Source organism: Culex quinquefasciatus, chromosome 2 (assembly GCF_015732765.1).
Source record: "Culex quinquefasciatus strain JHB chromosome 2, VPISU_Cqui_1.0_pri_paternal, whole genome shotgun sequence".
Classification (NCBI taxonomy): domain Eukaryota; kingdom Metazoa; phylum Arthropoda; class Insecta; order Diptera; family Culicidae; genus Culex; species Culex quinquefasciatus.
Window position 1 is genome coordinate 73,101,733 of NC_051862.1, and position 22,337 is coordinate 73,124,069.

The 22,337-nt window shown below is 40.6% G+C and overlaps 4 protein-coding genes and 1 long non-coding RNA gene across 5 annotated transcripts in view; 2 read left to right on the forward strand and 3 right to left on the reverse strand.

Annotated features, from left to right (window-relative positions):
• LOC6036620 (E3 ubiquitin-protein ligase SMURF2) overlaps positions 1–5,263 on the reverse strand; it is a 103,800-nt gene extending 98,537 nt beyond the window's left edge. The window contains exon 1 of the mRNA XM_038255517.1: positions 4,812–5,263. The gene's annotated coding sequence lies outside the window, so the exon portion shown is untranslated. The remainder of the gene's footprint in view (positions 1–4,811) is intronic.
• Positions 5,264–7,752: 2,489 nt separating this feature from the next.
• On the forward strand, positions 7,753–8,459 carry LOC6036622. The gene is made up of 2 exons (XM_038255518.1): positions 7,753–8,034; positions 8,091–8,459. The coding sequence occupies exons 1-2, from the start codon at positions 7,881–7,883 to the stop codon at positions 8,387–8,389; spliced, it is 453 nt and encodes a 150-aa protein (XP_038111446.1). The 5' UTR covers positions 7,753–7,880; the 3' UTR covers positions 8,390–8,459.
• LOC6036623 lies at positions 8,391–19,972 on the reverse strand. Its single transcript, XM_001846599.2, has 8 exons — positions 19,828–19,972; positions 18,944–19,772; positions 18,686–18,885; positions 17,732–18,467; positions 17,132–17,685; positions 10,041–10,060; positions 9,419–9,792; positions 8,391–9,184 (listed from the first exon to the last, which is right to left on the reverse strand). The coding sequence occupies exons 1-8, from the start codon at positions 19,857–19,859 to the stop codon at positions 8,597–8,599; spliced, it is 3,333 nt and encodes a 1,110-aa protein (XP_001846651.2). The 5' UTR covers positions 19,860–19,972; the 3' UTR covers positions 8,391–8,596.
• On the reverse strand, positions 12,377–12,866 carry LOC119767266. Its single transcript, XR_005277426.1, has 2 exons — positions 12,691–12,866; positions 12,377–12,630 (listed from the first exon to the last, which is right to left on the reverse strand). It is a non-coding gene; the product is annotated as an uncharacterized LOC119767266 (long non-coding RNA).
• Positions 16,851–18,677, forward strand: LOC6036624 (BUD13 homolog). The gene is made up of 2 exons (XM_001846600.2): positions 16,851–17,075; positions 17,140–18,677. Exons 1-2 carry the CDS (start codon positions 16,963–16,965, stop codon positions 18,641–18,643), a joined length of 1,617 nt encoding a protein of 538 aa, XP_001846652.1. The 5' UTR covers positions 16,851–16,962; the 3' UTR covers positions 18,644–18,677.
• Positions 19,973–22,337: the final 2,365 nt, after the last annotated feature.

The window sequence follows — 22,337 nt, forward strand, 5'->3', positions numbered from 1 at the left end:
TCCCGGAAAAAAAATCCCGGGAATTTCCAGGATTTCCCGGAAAAAGATATTTCCCGTTTCCCGGGAAATTTGTAAATTTCCCGAGAATTCCCGAAATGCAAGCAGAAGTATACATTTTCCTACATTTTGGGCAGCAATGTTTTGAAATTATACAAAAAATAATAATTGGAGAACTTGATTTGATTTTATTTATTTCCATCTACTGTTCATATTGAACTAATCAGCTCGTCTGTAAATTTCATGTCGAGGTTTAATTCAGATAATATTTATTTCTGAAGCATTCACCACTAGGAATATTAATTTGCTTATATGTTGGACAACAAAACTCATGCTGTTATGGAATGAATATAAACTAAATTATTTATGACAACCTTTTTTAATGTTTTTTTTGTAATATCATTTGAAAATAAGATATTTACATTTTCCGGCCAAGATCAACATTGAGATTTTTTTGACTTTTTTTTACCTTGGATGTTGGATGGAAATTGAACTGATATAATCAAATTTTAAAAAAAGGGTTGTGCGAGAAGAATTTGTTTCTAAGTATTCGAGAAATTACATATTGAAGTTATAAATGTATGGAGCACGTGATCTACCAAGGGCGTAAGAGGGTTATATATGAAAAAATATTGCTGAATTTCAACCACTTTTAAATACTCAAAGTTATTTTAATCTAATTGATTTATAAGGCTGAATACCATATAACTAAAATCATATCAAAAAACCATGAAAAACCATTAAAAAACAACTTCGTATCAAATTTTCAAGTTAAAAAATAGTGTTTCAAGTTAAAAAGCGCTAGAAATTAGATTTTCAAGGTGAATTCAATGATTTATTTATTTACAAGTTGATTTTTTTCGTTTTTTATTTTTTTTTTATTTTAACTTTATGGTCATTGAGACAAATTTAAAAGCAATTTTATAGTTGTGAAGCATAGACTTTCACTGTCAAAACACTTTGATTTAAAAAATGTCTTCTCAACAAAAATAATAACAATATTTTCTTTCATTTGAGACGATTTAAAACAGGCCTGCCCAACCTACGGCCCGCGGGCCGGATCCGGCCCATGAAGCCATTTCATCTGGCCCGTGAGGGATCCTGAAAATTGTTCAATGAATGGCCCTTTTTTATGACATTGCAAATATTTATTTAATGAAATAATGAAATGAGAGTAATAAACAGTGTAATTGATTTTCAAGAAAATTTAATGCAAAAAAATATTTAAAATAAAGTTTTGAACATTTTTTGCCTTAAATTTGGACGGCTTTTTATAATTGAAATTTGAAAACTTAAAAAATCTTTGGTACAACATTAATGAAGTTATCATTTTAGAAGAAAAACAATTAAAACTGTTTTTTTTTTAAAGCAACATTTTGAATTTTAAAGAGCCTTGTAGGAAAAATAACACAGAAATCGAGATTCATTTGAAGTTTGTGTGCAATGTGCATCCTCCTTCTTCAGCATTCTTTGTAACTTGAAATGTTAAGGATAAAAATTGAGAAAAATTTATTTAAAATTGAAATCATCTGTGTTTCGTCAACGAAAACTATCCGGCCCGCCAACGCTTTTGAAACAACAAATTTGGCCCGCAAGGCCTAAAGGTTGGGCAACAACCCTGATTTAAAAGATTTAAAAATAAGAAATTTCTTATATTTTCTCAAAGTTGCATGATTTTTTACAAGCAGTCAAGCCAATAATTGATCCTCACACTCATTTTGACCATTAAAGTTGCTGTTCTATACAATTTCGTTGTAAAAGATTAATCAGAAACAGGATCAGAATAAAATTCGTTAAATTTCAAATTTCCCGGGAATTCCCGGGATTTCCCGGGAAATTTGTTGAAAATTTCCCGTTTCCCGGGAATTTTGTAACCCCGGGAAATTGGACGCTCTAGAATTTTCATATTTTCTCCCGGTTTTCCCGAAATTAAATAGAAAAAAATACTGCAAATTTTGGTTTGAAAATTCAAATTTGGTTGTGAATTTTACAACATTAAAATTATATTATGCACATATATCAGCATTCTGTAGGAAACATGTTATTCTAAACTTATATGAAATTTAGTTTAGAATGAAGTTCACATTATCACCAATTAAAAGTATTGAGGTAATTCTATGATTTTAAGCTTAAACCAAACCCTAACAAATATAATGAATGCATGGATTTTATGACAGTTTAAAAAATATCCCGGGAAATTAAGCAAACCTTCGGATAACCGAACTTCAGACAATCGAAACTTCGGATAGTAAAGTCCAGGCTGTACAGACTTATTTCCACGGAAAATCACAAATTACAAACTTTTTCGCGGATTTTGACAAATTTTTGACTTTTCCGATTTGGCGGCATCCACTAATGTTCTAGCATTATGCCAAATGATGCAATAAGAGTTTTTATTAAAGTTTTTTTTAAATGTTAAAATCTTTGAAATTTGATGTTGAAAATTGCTGAGTCGCGGACGATTTACTTAGTTTAATTTTTTTTATAGAGCAATTTCCAACCATGACGCATGGGAAAATAATTTTTATATAGGCAAATTGCTGTGTGTACTTTTGCAAAAAATCAACGGATATGAACAAAATTTTGCGATCTTTAATGTTTTGGGCTCGTTGGATAGGTCATTTGATTACAGTCATCCCTCATACTCGGAACAGTTTACAGATCGACCAATGTTAAAAAAAATCATAGCAAATCGATAATAAAACATAATAATTTGATTTTAGCTTCGTGTGCAAGCTTTTCTTGTGATCTTTCGATTGATGTATTGACCGACTGTATTTTTTTATGTTTTATATCAAGTTTTAAAAGAAAAACAGAAAAACAAAACCCCTGAAATACACAAATTAGGAACACTTTTATCATAAGAATGTAAACAAACAAAGAAACTTTGGTCCTCTCCAGGAGTACATATTTTTTACAAAATAATGACTTCACACACTGAAACCAATGAAACACAAGCTTGGTTATGTTTTATTAATGGTCTGATAACTTTTTTAAATAAAAATATTAGGGAAATATACCCATTTTAAGCCTAATAAGCGGTCGTGTTTAAATGATGCTGGATAATCTGGAGTGTTCCTTGAAATTTACTAAAACCAAGTACACCAACGAGTAGAGCAACTTTTTGTGAATAATCCTGTTTATTTTCACTTTTCCTAAAAGTTATTCTATTCCTTTAACAAGCATTTGAAAAAAAATATTTCCAAAATGTATTCTAATCAAACGAGAATGCATTGGGCAACGCCCATTTTTCTATTTTCAGCTCAGTTTTTTTTTACTTCCAGCGCTCTTTTGGGTCTGCTTAGTGCTGCCAAAATTTGATGAAATTTTAAGCGAACAAGTAGCATGGTGGTTTTGGTGGCCACCCTTTGTTCTTTATTTGCCTTCGCTTCTCACTCGGTTTTCTTCAGCCTTCGATTAGAATGGGTAATCAAAAGTCAAACGTCAAAAGACTTAGCGCGTTTGTTTTTTTGATGGCGCTTGCTAGTTATTTACATGTTCCTGGATTATTTTTCAAGTGAGTGACTAACTAATGTGCAAAAGAACATGTTGCCGAAAGTTGGGGGCAGTTTTGTATTGAAAGCGCCGTGAAGCGAAAGTGAAAAGTTGACTTTGGCGATATTCATAAGACGTTTGAGGGTTTCTCTCGTGTGTCACTGTGTGTGCCAACAAAATGATGAGAAATGGTCTCGCAAAATAGAAATTATGATCAAAAGTGCATTAAATTTGATCTTTTTGGCTAGTAAGTAGCATACACACAGACATTTGGTCGGATTTTGGTCTCTTGGTTACTTTTTCCATAGAAACAGATAAACAGCATTCCAAATCATAAATCTAACAATAGTTCTACTATGTTTGAAACATTTAAAGCAAGTTCGGTTTGTGAGTGGCGAAATTAGCGACCCGAATTAAGCGGTTTCTACAAAAAACGATAAAAGTTTTTAAAAAACTGCTTTTGCAATTTAAAGGTTTCAACGCGATTTTTTTTAGTAGTTTTTTGGTCAAAACTGTGCAAAGAATGCAATCACATCTCAGATTTCGATTGATAAAAGCTGAATCATTTGAAATACTAAACTTTTAGCGAATTCTAGGTGTTCCACGATTTTAGGATGTGAAAAATTTAATTTGAGCTACACTTGAGAAAATTGTTCGAAACACACTGAAACCATTACTGTCATATTCCAAATTTTTTACGAATGCAAATTGAAAATTAATTTGTTTGGATTAAATTTTTAACAAGTTTATTGTTCGTACAAAAGAGTATCCTTTTGATTTGTTGTTTTGACCACCTTAAATTGATTTAGAGGTCATAAGAAAAAATTTCGGAGGATTATGCGAGTCATTTTAGAAAATATATATTTGTTCTAGAAGTTACAACGAAAAAAACTTAAGAAATATATTGAAAAGTTCCTATTGAACATGCAAAAACCGTTTTTCCTTTAGAAAGGACTTAGCCCACTAATCTAGTTATTTTTATCATAGCTTTAGTCATGGTTCCTCAAGCTTAAACCACTCTTTTCTCCCACAAATCAAGTAACAAGTTCCGATAAACTGTACACGAATATTGAATCATTTTCTACACCTTTAATCAAAAAAACGCAACAGATGTACCACCACACAAATATAAACAAGAGAACCCTCGGTGCTGGACTGAACTGGACCTGTCATAATTTAGACTTGCCAGCGAGGGGACGGGGTTTCCGGCCAGCTAGCCAGCCAGCAGAACCCAACAGACGGACACATTCATCAGCCAGCACAACTCTGGGACAGCCCGACATGGGACGAATGAATGAAGAGGTATGTACTACACCTACCCGCACACACAAACCGCCGTGCGCTGGCCACCCAGACGACACCAATACACCCACCGTGGGACGGCCGTCGTCGTCGTCGGTTCCGTTTGTGTAGTGGTTCTAGTCGGGATCAATTAACATTTTCGGATTCTTTCTGCACTTTCGACAGAAGAGAGGGGGGTGTGCTGCGCCTTGCCTTGCGAAGGCCCTCGAAGTGGCCACACTATCCACCGGACGGGAACATTGCTTCGTGACCGGAACGGATTACCCGTCGGATTTCCGGAACGCGCACGACGAACGCAGCGAAAAACGGCCACGAAGGAAGGAAAAATGTCACGACCGAAAGCGATGAGAGCACTACACTTTTGAAGCTGGCACGGAACGCGGCCACGGACAACCACACACGGGACTCGACGGAACGGAATGACGACTGTGGTTGTGCGATCGCGGCGATGAATGAAAGTCCCGTTCGGTGGCGCTGCGCTGCGATGCGGGTTGTCAATATGGGGTGCGTTCGCACGGGGTGACAGCTGTCAGGGACCAAGGTTGATGGTGTTGCGCAGGTGTGCTTGGAAGGCAGGGATGGAAAATGTCAAGAAAAATTCAAGCAAAACATTGTAAAAGGCACGTTGTCGATTTTCAAAACATTGAGAAAAATCAATTTGAAGTTTGGGAAAAGTTTTTCAAATCCTATTTTAATAGAACTGTGAGAATTTGAAGGATTATTCCCTTAAAAGAGGGAAAACTATTACGTATACATTGCCTAATGTTCAAATTTACCAACAAATGATTTTTATTCGAGAAAATTCATAAAAAAGCAACATAGACCCTGCAATAAAATTTGTGTTCCAAGCGATATGTGTTGGCCCTTTGCGTTTTAATACCTTTGTAAACAGTGGCAGTTTCACTTTCCGTTTTGGCCCCAGGCCAAACACGATTCTGTTTTGTTTATGTTTATGCTTTGTTTGTTCGACCAGTGGCCAAAACAGGATTAACCAAAACAAACTTCACTTTTCTTTTTGGCCTTTTGCAGCGAATTTAGTTTTTCGGTGTTTTAATTTGATTTTGAGGTCTTTGAATGATTTTTGTGATATTTTTTGCAAAAAAAGAGATCGTCTGACACCTAAAGCTGTAGGCAAAGTGGTAGGTGCAATAAAGTAGGGATTTTTATCCCTCAAGAATTGATTCTGAAGAATCAGAAAGAAGTTCCCGTTACTTCACGATAGTTCTCACCACTCCCCAAGGATCAAAATAAACGCAGGTAAGTCTAATAGCATTGTAAAGTGTAGTTGAATGCCCTGTTAACATATCAATGTTTCAGTAGGAGCTGTGAAAAATCACGAAGTCAAAGTGACCAAGCTGTCAGGAACTTGTTGCTGCCGAAGCAGGGCGGTGGAAGACGCCCGCTTGGTGATGTACGATTTGCGCTTGGCTCTAGGCTTGGCCGTAAAACTATTTCCGCATAAGTTTTCTGGACTTTCCTGCGGGCTGTGCAACTGTTCGTCGTTCCCGTGTACAAGTGGGCCAGGTTGATGATCGTCCTTTCCGACGCAACCGTAAGTGAAAATGTGCTTCGTGGCAGGCTTTGCACGGCATAGCTACTTCGTTGCATCACGGTCGCTGGTTGTTTTAGCAAAGGGCCATACTTTGTTTTGATTTTTGTTTTGAAACGGCGTTGTGTTTGTCTCTAGCACTAACACAATTTCAAAACAAAACAAACCAGTTTCCATATTGACCCTTTGGTACAAGGGGTCTATGTGGAGGATGAAAACAAACAAGATTTCATAAACTTAGGTCTTTTGCAAAACTGTATTTTTTTCAACTAACAATCTACTTATTATACTTTTCTCGATACGTAGTGATAGTTAACGACTGAAAGCATCGTTTGCAGTAAAAATCGCGTTTGTTTACATTTTGACTTTGGACCTTTTACAATGTTTTGCTTGAAATGTCATTGAAGTTTTTTCTTCTTGTTTTAAAAAAGAATACTTTTATTTACTGCTAAAATTTTTGAACATAGAGTTATCTTCATGGCCTATCTACAATCACTTAGCTTAGAAAATTTCACTTAGCTTAGGAATTTGAATCAATGGAAATGAATCTGAGTTTCTACAATGGAAAAGTAATCAAATTAGAAACTGACGTTTGGTTTGGAAAATTTCAAAATCTACGGTAAGTTGACGTTTCCATATCAAAGGTAAACAAACAACTGCATAGCAACGTATATCAGCCCAGCAAGTTTTCTAAGTTGATTGTGGATGACGAACGTAAGTTGCAGACTTTCTTAAGTAACTACATTACTTAGATGTTCTAAGCTAAGTGATTGTAGATAGGCCATCATGCGCATGTATTACGTGCACGTACACGAAGGGTTTTTAAATTAAAACTTGTACCCGCCAGCAAAAACAAATGGTAAGCTAGTGTGCGTGAGATCGGGCTTAGATAACTAGAGTCCACGTGTGCATGCGCATCTTGGGAGGAACAATTAAAAAGATTACAATATTCAAATTTCAAAATGCTTAAAAAACAAAATCAAAAATTTAAGAGTTTTAAAACTAATGGGTACAAAAATTAAAGATCTAAAAAAATCAAAAAGGAAGAAATAAAAATACTGAAATTCTGAAGATTCTTCTTAAACTCTTAAATTCTTAACTTCTTAAATTCTTAAATTCTTAAATTCTTAAATTCTTAAATTCTTAAATTCTTAAATTCTTAAATTCTTAAATTCTTAAATTCTTAAATTCTTAAATTCTTAAATTCTTAAATTCTTAAATTCTTAAATTCTTAAATTCTTAAATTCTTAAATTCTTAAATTCTTAAATTCTTATAAATTCTTAAATTCTTAAATTCTTAAATTCTTAAATTCCTTATGATTCTGACAAAAACTCAGTTTGTTTACATCTGAGGGTTTCGCCCTATTGAAAAGTTGTTACAGAATTTAAACATTTCTGAGTAATTTTCCTTTAAAGTGTACAATATTTTTGCGCGCACTTCTTTTAAACGTAAACAGCAAGTTTATCAACAAAACTTAATAAAATTTAGAAACAATTTAAAAATTTAGTGATTACCAACTGTTACTAAAACCCCACGATGGCCATCAACCTCAAACTAAAACAATCGGACGTCCAGCAATGCTTGGAGACCCCGCCTAAGGTCCACTACATTCCGGCCACGATCCGGGGCGACGGACCGGCCAATGTGGCGCAATTTTTCGAATCCTACACCGACGAATCGGAGGGCAAAAGTGAGTCGCGACTAAACTAATCTTAATTCGTGGAAATTATTGAGTTTTTCTTTCAGCTCTAACGAACGCCTTGCGAGGCTTTCCGCTGCGCGGCAAGGAGTTTAACCTACCGGCCGGTTACACCGCCGTCATGTTCCAGGAAACGAAGCGGCCACTGTCCGCGGACGAGGATCGCAACTTTAGCTTCGCGGGAGCGTTCAAGCAGTTTACCTACTGGAACTACGACAAGATTCCGACGAAGAATGACCCGCTGGAGAAGGCGCTCGATTGGATGGAGCTGTCCCGGGCGCTGCACGATCCGTTGGGGGAGGAGGATGATGATGAGGAGAAGGTGGTGAAGAAGGAGAAGAAATAAATCGTTTTGTAATAAGTTTGTATTTTATTACTTGTTTATGTCACATTAAAGGTAGTATTTATAAACTCTATTTTGTTTTTGCAATTCTGTTGCGACCAAGGCGGGTTCCGGCCGCGGCGCGAACCCTATTATTGAACGTGTTAAAAAGAGGAAAATTATACGACTTAACAACTAGAAAGTAGAAGAAGAAGCAAATGCCGTCTGAGTTTACGCCCCGGCCTTTGGTGCCGCCCGGTAGATTCCAACGACGACCGCGTGGTCTCGTTCGTACGGTTCGAGTGTGATCTGTTCCTGCGGCTTGAGCTTCTCCGACTGGAGCTTTTTGACCTCCGCCGCAAAGACCGCCTCCGGAACGGCCGTCGAGTCGATGCAGGACGCCTTGATGGAAATCACAAAGTGGCCACCGTTCCGCAGGAACTGGTGCGCATTCAGGGCCACGATACGCGCCTGATCGGGCTGGGCCACATCGGCGAAGATGGTGTCCACCAGTCCGACCAGCATCCGGTACTTGTGCGGGTGTCGCGCGTCTTCGATGATCGGGATGATGTTGGTTCGCTTCTTGGCCACGTTTATCAAGTCGCGGCCCGATCGGTGTGAGAATTCGACGGCGTACACGAGTCCCTCGGGCCCGACCACGTCCGACACGTGCGAAACGGTCGTGCCGGAAGCCGCTCCCAGGTACAGTACCTTCGAGCCCGGAGGCATGTGAATTTTGTCCACTCCGCCAAGGACGGCCGCGGCCAGCTTCGACCGGAACGGGTTCCACACGCGGTACTCGTTCTTCTCGCCGTCAGTCTGAAAGAGAAGGAAGTTGGTTTAGTTCCGAAGTAGTTAGAATCTAACAAAGCAATTGATTGGCTTTTGATCAGACGGCAAGTTATACAGCCGGAGCGCCCCGACAGCAGTGTGCCTCAGGCTCCTGGCTGCCGGAAGACGCCCGACCGTTGGCCACATTTCTGCCAATTCAATACCCCTGTGCGGTTCATCATGAAAAGCTCAACTTAAGCTAAGTGACCACTCTTCCCTCACCTCAACCGAGATCCGCTTCTCGCCGTACACCTCCGATCCGGGAACCAGATTCAGCGTGACCAGCGCGTCCTCCTTGCCACGGGCAATGAAGATGCCCTCGTGACGATGTGGCTCGATGACGACGGTCTTTCCCCCCTTGAAGCCACCTCCCTTGGCACCGCCTCCGCGTCCGCCACCCCCACGGCCACCGCCTCCACGACCCCGCCCTCCTGGTCCACCACGACCGCCGCCGCCTCCACGGCCCCCGAATCCTCCGCGACCTCCCGGACCACCTCGTCCGCCCCCGCCGAATCCTCCCCTACCGCCACCACCCCCACGGCCTCCTCGCCCTCCTGGCCCGCCGCGTCCTCCGCCACCTCCTCGGGGAGAGAATCCTGCGAAAAGTAAACAACACCCGGAAAAGTGAGGTTAGAGTTGAGTCAACAATGCGGTGGCTTGAGTGGTGGAATTTTGAGGAATTTAATATTTCGATAACTTTCCAGAGTTGTTTGGATGAAAAGTTACAAAAAGTCACTCCAATTGTAAGTATAACAAATCAAATTCCAACTAATAAAGCTCAACACCACGCTTTTCAAATTTCGTTCGCCATTGCTGGCCTGCCTGACTAAAAGGACCAACTTACCTGGTTTACCCATGATGGTTCTGTGTGTTTATAATCTCACAAACGGTGCCGGCGCACTCGAACAAAAGTTCCCGACTGGGAATTTCACGAAAATACGGCTATTTTCACCGTAAAAACCAATTTAATTTCTCAGCGTCTCGCACCACGCCACAAGCTACTTTTCGTGCGAGGAACCAAAACACGTGCGACCAGCTTCGGTCCGAGCCGCGATGAAGGATGATTTGATCGTTTCTGGATGGCTTTTGACGTTTCGATGGTCGTTTTTTATCGTTTGAAATGTTTCCAGTGTTGCATGCAGGTACAATGCACGCCAATGCGGAAAGACCCAAGGGCTTTTGTTAATTTGATTTGGTTAACCGCGGTGGATTTTCTTGAAATAATTCGAACTGTCAAAAATCCACCAAAGCATCTACCGGTGGATACTTTTCTACCACAGATTTTTGTGCGATCAATGCGGTATTGTCCGTTTCTCTCGAAAGTACACGCCGCGCGGCATTTCAGAATGTGCCGCAGACACTGTTGCCAGCGATTTTCTGCACTTTTGGTGCAATAAAAAACATTCCCGGCAACAATGCCATGCAATTCGAAGAAGAAGATCAACAAAAACAAAACGCACAGTATTGGATTTGACAGCGCGCATTTGCCGTAAGTGCGACGCGTCGTTTCGAGGCTGGTATGCCGCGTGTCTTTTTCGGGAATACGCGCAGTAGATGCTTTGGTGGATTTTTGACAGTTCGAATAAGGCTTTCTAGTCACAAATTTACCAACACAAAGTATGTCTACATGACAGCTGGACGTTTTTTTTGCATCAGGTTTCCTATCTCTTTCTACACCCTTACCAAAAATCATGATTTTTTGAGTTCCAAATCCCACTTTTCATACGATTTTTTGAGTTCAGGTACTACAACCATAAAAATGGTTATATGGGTTGAACTGAAAAAATCGTATGAAAAGTGGGATTTGGAACTCAAAAAGTCATGATTTTTGGTAAGGGTGTAGTAAAAGTTTTTTGTCCGGCGACTTCTAGCTGGTTTTTGTGACTGGCTGCCCGATATGTCAGCCAACATACTGCGCAGGGCTGTGACAGCTACAGCTCGATTATTGTTTGCATCAGGACACTGTGACGAGGAGTTCGTCATTTTTGTGTTAAATTATATTTTTTTCACTGGGCCTAGAAAGTCTTATTATTTCAAGAAAATCCACCGCGGTTAACCAAATCAAATTAACAAAAGCCCTCCAAGTTGCATTTTGGTTAACCGCGGTAAATTTTCTTGAACACTGTAACTGAAAATCGCACTTTGCTGAGTTCGTTTTCGCACTTTTTCATACGATTTTTTCAGTTCGACTGCGATTACACAAAAAAGTGTAATCGTAGTTGAACTGAAAAAATCGTATGGGGAGGTGCGAAAACGAACTCAGCAAAGGGCGATATAAATTGAAATAAGTGAAATAATTCGTTGGCGTTGAACTGTCAAAAAATGATCGCGGTAGATACTTTTCTACCATAGTTGTTTGTGTGAATGGAACTGCATTCTACACCCTGACCGGCTCCGTAGCTTAATGGTTACGGCTTCTGCCTCACCAGCAGAAGATTCAGGGATCAAATCCCAGTCGGTACCTTTGAAATTTGGAATCAGTAATTTGAACTTTGAATATGAACAAAAACGAAAACGAATCAGGTGGGATTCGAACTCACACCTCTGGATTGGTGGTTTGGGGCGCTAAGCAGTCGGCCATCAGAAGGTTTACACTCTAGCAGTGAATTGATCCGTAGTGTTGAAACATCCCAAGTAACCAAACAGCACTAAAACAAAGCACTGTTCAGCACTAAAAGCGCTTTTACAGCTGCGAGCTAATGCTAAAGAGTTTTGACATCTGCATGAAAAGCGCTTTTGCAGCTGATTTGCAGCTAATTTTGGACTTTATATTTCTGATTTCCAGCTGGCCCCTACTGTTGTTGTTCCACCCCTGCAAAATGTCAACAAAGTTGAGAGAGGCAAAAATATTGCTCTCTCACACTCTTCTCTCAATTCTATTTTTAGTTTGTTTACCATGTTACCGACTCAGCTGACCGAGCGGAGAAGCTGATTTATTTGATTGAACTTGCTTTGTTGGGGATGTGATGCCAGATTCCAGAAGTGGTTTACTGATGGTTCCTGCGCCCGTGTCGTCACGCCTGTTTGGGGAATGTTCAAACGTTGCGATTGGACTGTTTCAATTACTGCTACTTATCATAAGTAACTCTCGTAATCATGATAGCAAAGTCTTTGTCTAAATTTGTGTCACTCGAAGCCATGAGTAATTATGTTTCTTTGAGAGATAAGAACATTAAACAATTTGATCAGGCTCAAACACATTTATTCATGAATTGTATTCAAGTATTGCACAGTTATCCAAGCTGTTCAGAACACTTTATCTTGAACCTGCAGCAGGAGCACCACGACCACGCCATGACCGCTTCCAAAGTCGGATGAATCAGCTTAGAAATTGTTAATTTTTAAAACACCTTTCCAGCCAATGTCCAAAGAATGAATGATATTCCCTCAGCGTAGATCCCACTTTGAAGTTCCAATTCTTGATTTCCTGCTTCCTGAAAGTTATTTGTTTATTAATGTTTTATGTAAAACTGTGCATTTTGTGTAAAACTTACGAAATTGGCAGAAAATGCTGCAACTTTTCCCGGTTTTGATTTTTATTGCCATGTTGATGAAATTACGAACGAGCGAGCGAGAGTTGTGCATCATTTTGTTTTTCTTCTCGCTCACTCTCGCACTTGCTCCCAAAATTCTAACAGTGGTGCAAGATTTTCAAAGAAAAATCAGAACAGTGTTGCCAGCGTTTGCTTTAAATCAGCTCTATTCCAGCTTTTATTAGAGCAGTTGTTTTAGAGCTGATTTGCTATCACCTTAGCTGTTTTATAGCTGATTAGCTGGTGCATGCCGTTCACCAACTAATTTATGATTTCTTTTAGTGCTGGATGGTTACTTGGGATGTTATCATCTCATATTAAATACGCGCTGGTCCCTGATTTGCCTGAGGGGATCGGAAGTCTAAATATAGATCGAGTTTCCTTCAGATGCTTGCTTCTATGTTTAGGCGGGGCCGAACAATGCCCAGCGACCTCGGAATTGGACCGCTAGGAGCTCTGTCATTCTGAAACGGGTCGCTGGAAGCAGCGCAATGGCTATAGCACCCGGGACTGAGATAAGTTGTATCAGCATTCGGCATATACAAAGTCTGATACAAATTATTCTTTCCCATAATATCGCTACCGGTTAGTGGGTATTGGATTGGACACACACACACACACATGGAACTGCATTCTACACCCTGACCAAAAATCATAATTTTCTGAGTTCAATATCCCACTTTTCATACGAATTTTTCAGTTCACCCTTAAGGCTAGTATGGAGATCGGAAGGAAAGGGGTCAAGAAACAGCTTTACGAACAGCAGAACAAAGGAGAGGGAGCGATTTCTTGGGGCTTTTCTTCACCCTCTCTGACTTGCTTGCGCTGCCGCTGCGAAGTGCGTATACCGCTTTACCAAAAATCATGACTTTTTGAGTTCCAAATCCCACTTTTCAAACGAATTTTTCAGTTCAACCCATAAAACCATTTTTATGGTTGTAGTACCTGAACTCAAAAAATCGTATGAAAAGTGGGATTTGGAATTCAAAAAATCATGATTTTTGGTAAGGGTGTTCAACTCATATAACCATTTTTATGGTTGAAGAACCTGAACTAAAAAAAAAAATATGAAAAAGCGGGATATTGAATTGAGCGAATCCAAATTCGCTAATTGGAACGACTGACAGCTGTCAATAGCTTGAAACCACATGTTCAAAAATTGTCGAACAATGGTGTTAAAATGTCAACATCAGTTTGACAACTGATTTTGACGCTTGAGTGTTTTTTAATTCGAATACATATGTTCGAATTAGCGAGCATTCGAATTAGAGCAATTGAGTCCTAAAATGAAGCTTAGATTCCCAAGTAACCATTCAGCACTAAGAAAAGTCATAAGTAAGCTGTTTGTCAGCATTGAAAAGCAGAATAGTCATAAAACAGCTAAGATTAGAACAATTTAGCTCTAAAACAACTGCTCTGGTAGAAGCCGAAATCCAGCTGATTTGACGCTGCTGCTGGCAACACTGATGTATTTTTCCCATTTATCTGGCAAATCAGTTGCAGTGTGAAAGAGAGGAATGAAGAAAAGCAAACTTCTTGCTCACTCTTTCTCAAGCTCTTTCTTGCAATCAAAACAAACCATCTGTGGAATAAAAACTTATTTGGTGACTAGCGTCGAATTGGAATGAATTTTTCCAGCTTTTAAACTGACAACAGGGGAAGGAATGGCTTTAAAGCAATGACAATTTTGTAGGGAAAACAGGTAAGAGGAATTTCGTCGTTCCCGAAGTTCCCTACGTTGTGTCTTTTTATATGGAGAGGATCAGGTGAAAATTCAACGACGTACACACAAAGAAAAAATACTCTGAATTTAAAAAAATCGTTCGTTGGATTAAAAGTTCGCGTTGGTGAATATTCGTAGAAAATTCAAACTTTTCAATTTAAAAGTTGGAAAGTTTTTGATACTACCATGCATTTATGGAACAAAATCTTTGTATCGGTAAAAGTGTTTTACTTTTAATTGGAAAAGAAACCTTTTATAGCAAGAATAAACAACATTTAATACTACAGTTTTAATTTCAGAAAAATGTGCTTGATTCTAGGCTTGATTTTATATTTATTTTTAAAAGTTTTAAACAATATTTTTCTTTCAGTGCATTTGTTTCAGAAAGCCCGTCTAATTTCCTACAAGTTTGTCTTTGACCACTTTTTTTTTTTGATACGATGCAACGCGTGATGCAACGGCTTGGAGATACAGTAATTTTGAAATTACAAAATACAAAAATATTTAAATAACTTACGATTTTTTCATATGTAATTTTTGAATACAATTGGGTCCTAAAATGAAGCTTAGATTGCTAATATTATTGTTTACAGCGATAAAGCTTATTTTTCTAAGTACAATGACCCTTTGTACGACCACAAAGAGTTTAAAATGGATTTTTAAATCAATTTTGAAAAATTAACCTCGCGGTCCTTCTTGACAGAAAAGTTCCTACTTGACAGCTCGTTCCAAGGGGACCATAGTTGATCCGTCGAAAAAATGTTGTCTTGTCAAAAAAAAAATTTGCATTAAAATGAAAAAAAGTGATCAGAAATTGTTTTTAATCGTATTTTTTATCGTTGTACATAAAAATTTACATAGGGCTTTAGTACCCAATTATTGCGCGTATTGAGAAAATATCAGTTTTGGTGATTATCTTGTAGGGGTCTCAAAGATACGAGCGCAATAGTTTTTTGAATTCATCGTAGCAATCTTGTTGATTTTCGCGATCAAATGTATCATTTTGCGTTTTGAGTGGGTTTATTGCAGGCAGCAAGTGATTTTTACGGAAAATATAAATATTATTTTAAATTCTTCTACTTGCTCTTAATAATATCCTATTAATTCGAATTTGTGTGGTTTGACATGGTGCCTCTTCCCAGATTTAAGACAGTTAGGTTTCTGCGTGAAGAAGGCAATTGCACTCCGTTAAATGGGTCACATCCGGTTGATCTGCGCGATGTCCTGGTCCTTCACGACGTTATAGCTGCTGGAGAAAATCCGTCTTTTGCAATCTTCAACTGGGTCGGTTCAGGAATTAAAGTTAATCTATAGATAATAGCTTATAAGCTTTCTGTTAAGTTTTTTGGTGTAGGTAGTTGAATTCTTCGTAATCTTCAGCCAGCCAGAGAATTTCGAAAAATTAAAAATGCGAGCCAAACCTTTAAAAAAAATAGTCTCAAGGCCATTACAAATTGTATAAGCGAGATGCTCGAATCTCAGCTCGAGATGAAACACTTGACTTTTTCTAATAAAATTATCCACGCACGCGGTTCTTTAAGTAATAAACTATAGTCAGTTTGTTCTTCTATTTCGTTTAAAAATTGTTTACAGTTCAAATCACATTGAAATTGTATTTTTTTTTGTAAATTTTGGCCACCTCCCGGCCCGGAACCAACTACCGGGTTTACGTCGCTGGTGGATTAGAACGCCAGTACGGTGGTCGTGGCTATGGAGAGTGCCTCGCTGACCATTGCGTTGTGCAGGTTGATTTCTTCTGCAGCTCTGGAATGTGAGGCGGACCTGAAAAAATGAGATGTTTTAAAGAACTTCTTGAAAAAATAGTTATTACTCACCTTCCTACCATTGACCCAATGCGGGTTCCGACATCCTCGACACTTGACTCTACACATGACTTGGAAACGACATAGTACGGGTAGCACGCTGCCCACAGCAGGTCCCGGGGTAGCCGTCGCATTTCCGCACCGACAACTCCGTCGCTTCAACAACTGCTTCGTCCACACGCCACTGTCCAGCCAACGTCATCTTCCCGGCCATTCCGGACGAAGTCGTGGCCGCTGTCGCCATTTCTACAAAAAATACTTTAGAAAAATTGTTGAATTTAGTAATTCTACTAAAATTACCTGTACAGAGCGCATTATCACGATTTTCTTAAATTGACAGACAACTTCAGTTTGATTTTTTCTAAGCCTACTCTACTCTCTCATCTATACTTTTCCATTGCGACGATATCTTTCTGCGGCGATTAATTGGAGCGCAGGATTCTAATTTTTCTCGAAATTATTAATATTACGCTACGATTACACAAAAAAGTGTAATCGTAGTTGAACTCAACAAATCGTAAAGTGCGATTTTCCGCGTTACAGTGTACATCAGCGGTGAAATATTTCGCCGATAAAGTTTGACAAACGCGCCAACATCAACAACAAACACGCAAATGGTTCGCAGAATCAAACGATTAGAAAGTTGTTAGCTTAGAATTTAACTTTCTAGTTTTATTGAAAAGTGAAATGACCACCACAAAGATTAACCAGAAAGAGTACCTCAAGCGTTACCTCTCCAACGACAAGGACAAAAAGAAAAAGAAGAAGAAAAAGGACAAAAATGCGGTTGGGAAGGCCAAGTAAGTCCCGCGAGCTTAAAATTCTTGACCGCGGAAAATTTCTAACTTTGTTTTACCTTTCCAGCGTCAAAATCATCGACGCCGACGATCCGGGCGGCTTCGGCCTCGAACAGCCCATCCAGGACGAGTCCGAGCTGTACGGGTTGGGCGACGAGGCGCCGCAGATTGTCGGTGTAATCGACGATCGGCCGGCGGAGCTGAAGGCCAAGGAAGACTTTGGCAGCAGCAAGTGGAAGAAGCTGGCGGCGGATCCCGGCGAGGACAGGTGGGGCGTTCCCTCGGGGTCGAGGCAGGGTGGTGGGAGAAGGGACTCGGACGCGAGTCCTCCTAGAAGGGGGAAGAGTCCGGTTTCGAGAGGGAGGAAAAATTCGGACGAGAGTCCTCCGAGAAGGAAGGAGAGGGCGGATCGTAGTCCGGTGAGGAAGCGGTACGAGGATTCGGATGCGAGTCCTCCGAGGAGGAAGGACAAGGAACGTGACAAACGGGACGCTCGTAAGGAGAGAAGAAAGTACAGCTCGGATGAGAGTCCTCCGAGAAGGAAGAGCAAGAGTCCGGCGAGGAAGCGGTATTCGGATTCGGATCCAAGTCCTCCAAGGAAGCGCGACAAGCACTGGGATGAGCCGTCCAAAGGTTCGCGGAGAGGACACGACTCGGACCAGAGTCCTCCGAGAAAGTCTCGAAGCAATCGGCGACGGGATTCCGACGCAAGTCCGCCGAGAAGACGCCACGATCAGGTGAAGATCAAGCAGGAACGTCGCGATTCCGACGAGAGTCCACCGCGACGAGGTCGCGAGATCCCGCAGGTTCGAATCAAACAGGAACCTCCGGATTCGGACGAAAGTCCGCCAAGGAAACCGAATCGTCGCCGCGACTCGGATCAATCTCCTCCACGTCGGATTAAGCGGGAACGTGCGGATAGTCCGGAGGCGGGGCCGTCCGGGCGGAAGATGACTCTCACGTTGGATGGCAAACGGGCGGGGTTGCAGAACGCGCGCGATCTGAAGGTTGAGAACGAAAAGTCTCGTCGCCGAGAGGACGAGCTGTTTGCGCAGATGTCGGAGGAGGTTTCTGGGAGGTACGCCAAGACGGTGGTTCGGGAGAAGCGCCGGAAGCGCGAGGACGTCGAGGAGGAGCTGCGGCAGGAGTTTGAGAAGCGCAAGCGGGACGAGAAGAAGAAGGAAAAGTACACGAGGTGGGGAAAGGGTGTGAAGCAGGTCGAGGATTACAAGGCACAGCTGGAGGAGGCCGCCCACGAGATGGCGAAGCCGTTGGCGCGTTACGCTGACGATCAGGATCTGGACGAGCACCTGAAGCAGCAGGAACGAATCGGGGATCCGATGCTGGATTACATCCGGAGCAAGAAGAAGGAAAAGGACCGGGCCGAAGGGCGACCTCAGAAGCCGCAGTACAAGGGCTCGTTTCCAGACAATCGGTTCGGCATTCGGCCCGGGTATCGCTGGGACGGCGTGGACCGCTCGAACGGGTTCGAGAAGAAGTGGTTCGAAATGACGAGCAAGAAGAAGGCCGTTGAGGAGGAGGCGTACAAGTACAGCGTTGAAGACATGTAAGACTAAATAAATTTGATTCTTTTTTATCAAACAATTCTTTACTCTTTCAATCCAGAGATAATATCACAGTTCTTGAGGTTCTTCTCCTTGGTTTTCTTGGAAATCTTGACCTCGCCATCACCTTCAACCGGCTTCTTCGGCTTACGCCGAAGGTTTTCACTCTCCTGTCCTTCCTCTCGCGAGGACCAGTTCGGCATCGCTGGCTTCTCGTCGATTTTGACCACTCCGCCACCTGTTGGAAGCTGAAACAAAACAGTTATTTCAACACGGAACAACCCCACAAAAAACAACCTGCCTCACCGTCAAATAACCCTGGAACGCATTCTTCCCGGTTCCCTTCAACCGCGTCGAACTGACCCGTTCCTGGCGCAGCACCTCCTCGTCCGCCGCAAGCAGTGTCGAAATATCCGCCGTGGAAAAGCTCTCAATCAAATCTACCAAGTGGCGGCGCCACTTCCGGTACGTCTGAGCAACCGCCGGTCCATCCTTCCCCTTCCACTGAAAGGCGGCCATCGTGAGGTCAACCCGCTTGAGCATCATCTGCTGCCGCAGCGAGTACTCCGCCAGCAGTTCGGCCTGCGTTCGCTCAAGCCTAACCCATTGGCCGGCGGTCAGGTTCACTTCCGGTCGGAACACCGGACCGCCGATAAGCGGTTCATCATTCAGCCGCTGGTTGATCTCATTGAAGATGTTATCCGCTCGAAGGTTCTCCACACTCAACCCCAACGCTCCACAAATGTTCAACAGATCACCCTCCGTACACGGCTCAAGCACCGACACCTGAAACCGCCGCTCCTCTTGATCCCGCTGCCGCCTCACCATCGCCAACGCCGCGCACTCACCAACCAAATACTCCACCAACATGCGCGCGTCCCCACCCTCTCGAAAGCGCTCCGTCAGCGGGACGTCCATCAACGCACCGTACGGACAGCCCAGCTCCTTCAGAAACGACGACAGTTCCCACCGAAAGCAAACCTCGTCGTCCACGCTGCATACGGACTCGTCGTCCAACTCGCCGTACCTGCGAATTTCCGCCGTGAGCCATTGGATTAGCGCGCGATAGCCGGGTTGTGAAATACCACCGCCGAGGGTGGCTGCGTCGAGCGGTGAGTCACCACCTGGTTGATAGCTGCACAATTGTTTGTAACGAATCAAGAACTTTCAAACTAATTCTATCATCTTACCCCAATTTTAGAAGTAGATTCACGGTGTCCATGCTGAACTAAACTAAAAAATTCGATAAGATAGTATACACAGCGATCGAACGCGTCCGAGTTGTGTTCAAGCTGGTCGTCGTCGATGACTGATGCAATAATAACTTACTACTGAGCGCGCTCGGTTCTGTTGTGGTATTTGATAAAATCAACAGTTCAGACTGGTTGATGACGGCACATGCCTTTCGACTTAGTGATTAAACACGATACAGGCCGGGAAAATCAAACACTTTAGCTCAAACTCATCGCAATTCGCAGTTTTCAGTGTAAGAACGGGCCTAGACCGATCTTATGCACCAGGTTCCCGACGAACACGCACTGCCCTGTAGGTGTAAGCCTCACCCTTGCTCTGAGTCAGTACGAGCAACACGCTAGAACACGCTTTGAGTGTTCGTGCCAGGCATGCACACTAGGGTGGAATCGAAAATTGGTTTCTTCAGCAACACATTTTTTGGGTCCCTTTTAGGGTCCCAAACAACCTCTCAAAATTTGGGAGCGATTGGTTAAGCTCACGATTGGCGCAAAGCGAATGAAATTTGTATGGAAATTACTATGGGGAAACTTGCATTTTCACGTTTTTGAAATTGCAAAAATCATGTTTTATTATTTTATGAAACTAACACCGTAGAAGTATAGCCCTCAATGTCCTTAACAACTCTCTCGAAGACAGTATTGTGCTAACTTGCTTTTAACAAAAGTTACAGAGCGTTCAAGAGAGTCATTTCGGAATACTCGGTAAAAATCATACTTTTTGTCAACACTGCCAGGTCAAGTGGAAACTTTCGTAAACTATAATATATTTGAGGAATTGGGGTGCATTTAACTAAATGTCTTCTGAAAATATCTTCATATCGATTTTACGTAAGGCTCATCAAAATATAAGAACAATCGTATTTATTTTGTATTTCATGATTCCTTTGGCAACGTTGGCAGAAGATGTGAGTTTCACTGATTATTTCAATACACTACTTTTGAAAACTCTGTATCTTTTTTGTGACGCACTTTAGCACAATACTGTCTTCGGGAGAGTTGTTCAGGACATCCAGGGCTATACTTCTACGGTGTTGGTTTCATAAAATAATAAAACATGATTTTTGCAATTTCAAAAACGTGAAAATGCAAGTTTCCCCATAGTAATTTCCATACAAATTTCATTCGCTTTGCGCCAATCGTGGGCTTAACCAATCGCTCCCAAATTTTGGGAGGTTGTTTGGGACCTTAAAAGGGACCCAAAAAATGTGTTGCTGATTGGATTGTTGTCATTTTAAATTTTTCCATATAACTAGATTCCACCCTAATGCACACCTTCTTTTCCGGTTACGCATTTTAACTCGGCCGGGGGTGGTACATTACGTAGGGTTTGACGTAAGTATAAGCGTCTAACCATTTATAGTGTACCTATCAACACGTATTTAAGCGAAAAATTGTTTATTTATAGTTTGAATTCAAAATATAATTGTTAACTACTGGGTATTGTTTTCTCCTAAAATCTTCCCTACTGTTGAGTCGTGCTTATCTGTTGCTATTTCTTTTATCGCGCATTTTGTCACAATATTTTAGGTCCTAAGCATTTTATAAAAGTTTTTCAAAAGTTTACAGGGTTGTTACGGACGGCGCGGATAGCGCGGATCTGGCGCGGATTTGCTGGCTAATTTTGCTCAGGCGCGGATTTCGCGCGAATGGCAATTTTGATAAATAAGTTAATTGAGAGAAATAGCATTACTTTCAAGTTATTAAGAAAAATATTATCAGGAATAACGAAAATTGTTTTTTCTTTTGGGTGCATGAATTTCGTATTTTTTATTAATTGAATTTTCTTCTGAAACTGTTTGTTTGTATTGTTTTAGTACGAAACGTCGAAAAATGAAGATGAAGATTATGTAGAAATTTTTTTTTTATATGTTTCTTGTCATTTCTTAACATCTCCGGCTCTGAATATTTAATTTCATTTGAGTTTTGAGTAATGATTTTTAACCTTATTTATTTTTAATTTTATACTGGATTTGTTCAATTTTTCATGTGGTAAATCAAATACTACAAACTTTTCCCGACATTAGAATGTGTAACAAAAACTATTATTGGGGCTTGTTCTGGTGGGCGCCAAATATGAGCTTGATAGGACGTAACAGAAGCTGGCCTCCACTTTAGAATTTTAGATGGAATTTAATCGGTAGAAATATTTTTTTTTCAAAATTTAAACATTCTTGGCGAAAATAAAAAAAAATCCGAACATTCTAAACTCTTAAATTCTTAAATGCTTAAATTCTTAAATTCTTAAATTCATAAATTCTTAAATTCTTAAATTCTAAAATTCTTAAATTCTTAAATTCTTAAATTCTTAAATTCTTAAATTCTTAAATTCTTAAAATCTTAAAATCTTAAATTCTTAAATACTTAAATTCTCTAACTCCTTATATTTTAAATTCTGAAATTCTTAAATTCTTGAATGCCACAATTTTTAAGTCATATTTTATGTTAAA

Coding starts and splice junctions, on each gene's coding strand:
- LOC6036622 (XM_038255518.1), top strand. CDS start 7,881: ATGGCCATCAACCTCAAACTAAAACAATCGGACGTCCAGCAATGCTTG. Junction 8,035..8,090: donor CGACGAATCGGAGGGCAAAA/GTGAGTCGCGAC, acceptor TTTTTCTTTCAG/CTCTAACGAACGCCTTGCGA.
- LOC6036624 (XM_001846600.2), top strand. CDS start 16,963: ATGACCACCACAAAGATTAACCAGAAAGAGTACCTCAAGCGTTACCTC. Junction 17,076..17,139: donor AATGCGGTTGGGAAGGCCAA/GTAAGTCCCGCG, acceptor TTACCTTTCCAG/CGTCAAAATCATCGACGCCG.
- LOC6036623 (XM_001846599.2), bottom strand. CDS start 19,859: ATGGACACCGTGAATCTACTTCTAAAATTGGG. Junction 18,886..18,943: donor CGTTCCAGGGTTATTTGACG/GTGAGGCAGGTT, acceptor GTTTTGTTTCAG/CTTCCAACAGGTGGCGGAGT. Junction 17,686..17,731: donor GACTTTCTCGGAGGACTCTG/GTCCGAGTCGTG, acceptor GGCTCATCCCAG/TGCTTGTCGCGCTTCCTTGG.